Raw genomic sequence first — 3,080 nt, 5'->3', positions numbered from 1 at the left:
GGCGCGGCCCGGGGGGAGCGGGGCCCCGGGGGGGAGAGCGGGCCACCCTGCCCCTCGCCAGGCACCGTCGCCGCCAACTCCCGGGACTCCGTGTTTGGGGGAGGTAATAAATCCCACCCCACCCACAGCACCGACCGTAATGTTTGTCACTGCTTGCCCATCACTAGGGGTTGAGAGGAGTATGACAGGTCTTTGTTGTCTGAATAAAAATCAGTGGCAGCTCAAGGGAGAGAACTCCTCCTACTGAATTATCAAAAATGGGCTGGCTTTAGTCTCTTAACAAATTGGACAGAGCTCCGGAAAGCAGCAGTCCCAAATCCAACCTACAGGCACTGGGAACTTTAAAGCAACCAGGGACTGCTGAAAATAGCACTTCTTTTTGCTTTCTTTGTATTGAAAACTATATCCTTTCCCGACTGATTCTACTGCCCCAGGTCCAAGTCTCTCCAGTCAGAAGCCCCCAGCTCTCCAGAACAGTAACAGATCCTTTAGCTAGCTTTTATTATTTTATTTTTTAAACTAATTATTATTATATTTTCTCCCCCTTGTTTGTTTTCTGCACATCTTCAGGAAGCCCTCAGTGCTTGCGCAAAGAGAAGTTCCTATTTGCAACCTCCCTCCCTGCGCTGTGCGCCTCGGTGTAAACATTTTGGATGATCTAAAGACTCTGGGGTCTGTATATGGAAATAGTGGGGTGCAGAGCAGAAGAAAATACTTGTCCTTTCCGTCCCCCAGCCATGCTTTTCCACGGGATCTCCGGAGGCCACATCCAAGGAATCATGGAAGAGATGGAGAGGCGATCCAAGACCGAGTCCCGCCTAGCCAAAGGGGGACAGATGAACGGCCGAGATACGGTAAGAATGGAGCTGGCGCTCTTTGCGAGGGAATCCCTGCAAGCATGGACCCGCATCGGGACAGACCCTGACTTTGGGGAAGAGAAAGACGCTGCCTCCCTCTGCCCCTTCCCTGCCACCCCTTGCTTGTGGAATCCCTTCCGATGCTCCCTGTAAACCCACCCGTAAGTCTGGGTGCTGTGCTGGCCAGGCTCGGTTGTACATTTGTCTAATCCATGTCGCTGCGTGTGCTCTCTGGATTAGCGGGGAATCTGTTCCAAACCGCGGCAGGGACGGGGTTTCAGCCCTTGCGGCGGAGCAGCCTTTTGCCCCCGCGGCTGCCTGCGGCCGCTCTGCCCCTGCGAACAGGGCTGCCGCTGGAGCTCCCGAGGTGTGCTTTATTTTTATTCTGCGCTTCTGGCACCTCCTAAATTAAACCTCAAACCGCGACTACTTACTTTTCGTAACTGTCTTTGGTCTGAAGCGTGTGATTGATACAGAGGCACCGCTCTCTCTGAGTGTTTTGCCTGCTGATTACTTTGCTTAGAAAGTAACATCTCCTATTTACTTAGTCATAAGGACCAAAGTTTTCGGATATGTACTAAGGGATGGCGGAGAAATCGAGTGTCACGCTGCGCTTTGTGCAAAGCGAGATCTCCGTTTCTCCAACTTGTAGGGCTTCCGCCGATCGCGCACAAGGCTCTGCACACAAAGTAACGACCTGGAAAACTGCTTTAAGGTTTTGAGACTTAGGGTCCTTTACCCCCTCTCTTAAATAAACCCATGCTTTGTTACATGAGGATTTGCAATGTAAATTTAACTCATCTTTCCATTGCTAAAAAGGAAAGGGAGCGAGGAACACAACTTCAGACTGAAAAATGAATGCAGACTTACCACTTTACAACAGTTGAGACTTTAGAACAAGATGTTTGGGAGGTTTTTTCCTCTGTAACTTTATCAGCAAAAGCTGCCCCAAGTTTCACGGCTGAGCTTTTGTCTCCGCCGTCCCTCCATCTCCCTTTGTCCCGAGCGGCACTCCTCGTGGGGAGCAGATCAATGGGAACTCGCAGAAGTTTACTGAGAAAAAGATACTGGTTTGAGCTGAAACCAGCCCGTGCCACCGCTCTGCCCACGTCCCTGGCCGGGCTGGCGAGCGTTCATACTCGCTGCTCTTTACACTATCCACCTGTCTGCTTTCTCTTACTCCTGTTTTAAAAGGCCTATCTTTCTTTAGAGACGCGGTTGTGGCTCGTTTAAATACGGGTGAAAATTTGCCACAGAATGAGTGCAAGCCTGAGCCCTCTGCCATAAACTTTAGGAACAGCAAACCGGTATTTTTCTACTTTAAAACACTGTTCCTGTGAAGTGCTTTAAGATTACAACGCTAAAAAAACGGGGAAGCCTCAGACTTTAAGTTCAGAACCTCAGTAAAGAACGGGCTCTGCTTTTCCTAGTGCGGCCTAATCCGTTGCTTTCAAGTACTGAAATGACACGAGATCGCAAGGAGAGGTTTACTGTGAATCACGGTAAACACTTTACTAGCGGGGATGGTCCCGGTTCCTCCTCAAACTTCCCGCCGGGAGCCCGGAGTTTGGTCCCAGAGAGCCGTGCCTTTGTACGAGCCCCGGGCCCTGCGCAGGACCCGTCCCCAGCCCGGCCTGCCTGCCTGTCTTTCTCTCCCTGTCTCATCCCTTGTGGTGTGGTTGTTTTGCAGAACATGCCCCCCATGAGCCCCGAGAAGCCTGCTTTGTGTGCTGGTTGTGGAGGGAAGATCTCAGACAGATATTACCTGCTGGCTGTTGACAAACAATGGCACCTCAGGTGTCTTAAGTGCTGTGAATGTAAACTGGCTTTGGAGTCAGAACTCACCTGCTTTGCCAAGGACGGCAGTATTTACTGCAAGGAGGATTACTACAGGTACAGCAATCAGTCCTCATGGGTTCAAAACATATCCCCTCAAAAGGCACTGTGAACGGAAACGCTCTTTTCTCCACACGGGCTTTCAAAGGTTGCTTTTCGCAGTCAGCGATTCCTTAATCCTTAGTCCCCTCAGAAAAGTCTCGCACGTTTCCAAACTGAACGGGCCGTCAGAGGACGCGCTGACTGAGCATGTGTGGCGGTGCACAAACAGGCGAAGGCTCTCCCGCTGCTCGGCGGTTTCCCTCCGTGAAGACCCGACCGAAATTCCCCTCTGGGCGCATCTGGCCGGTTTTCCCGAGGGCCGGAGCCCGCCGCCCCGCCCAGCCC

The 3,080-nt window shown here is 51.8% G+C and overlaps 1 protein-coding gene across 8 annotated transcripts in view; it reads left to right on the top strand.

Annotated features, from left to right (window-relative positions):
• LHX9 (LIM homeobox 9) overlaps positions 1-3,080 on the top strand; it is a 20,242-nt gene that overhangs the window by 5,166 nt on the left and 11,996 nt on the right. For 2 of the 8 annotated variants that reach the window (XM_031059148.1, XM_005423714.2), the window contains 2 exons: positions 736-854; positions 2,548-2,750. In XM_031059148.1, the coding sequence (XP_030915008.1) occupies positions 738-854; positions 2,548-2,750 (320 nt within the window). In that variant the 5' untranslated portion in view covers positions 736-737. Of the gene's footprint in view, positions 1-282; positions 855-2,547; positions 2,751-3,080 lie in introns of those variants that run through there. The other 6 variants (XM_031059147.1, XM_005423713.2, XM_031059146.1 and 3 more) reach the window with 6 other exon arrangements.

This window comes from Geospiza fortis, unplaced genomic scaffold (genome assembly GCF_000277835.1).
Source record: "Geospiza fortis unplaced genomic scaffold, GeoFor_1.0 scaffold229, whole genome shotgun sequence".
Taxonomy (NCBI): domain Eukaryota; kingdom Metazoa; phylum Chordata; class Aves; order Passeriformes; family Thraupidae; genus Geospiza; species Geospiza fortis.
This window is presented reverse-complemented; position numbering and strand designations above follow the sequence as displayed.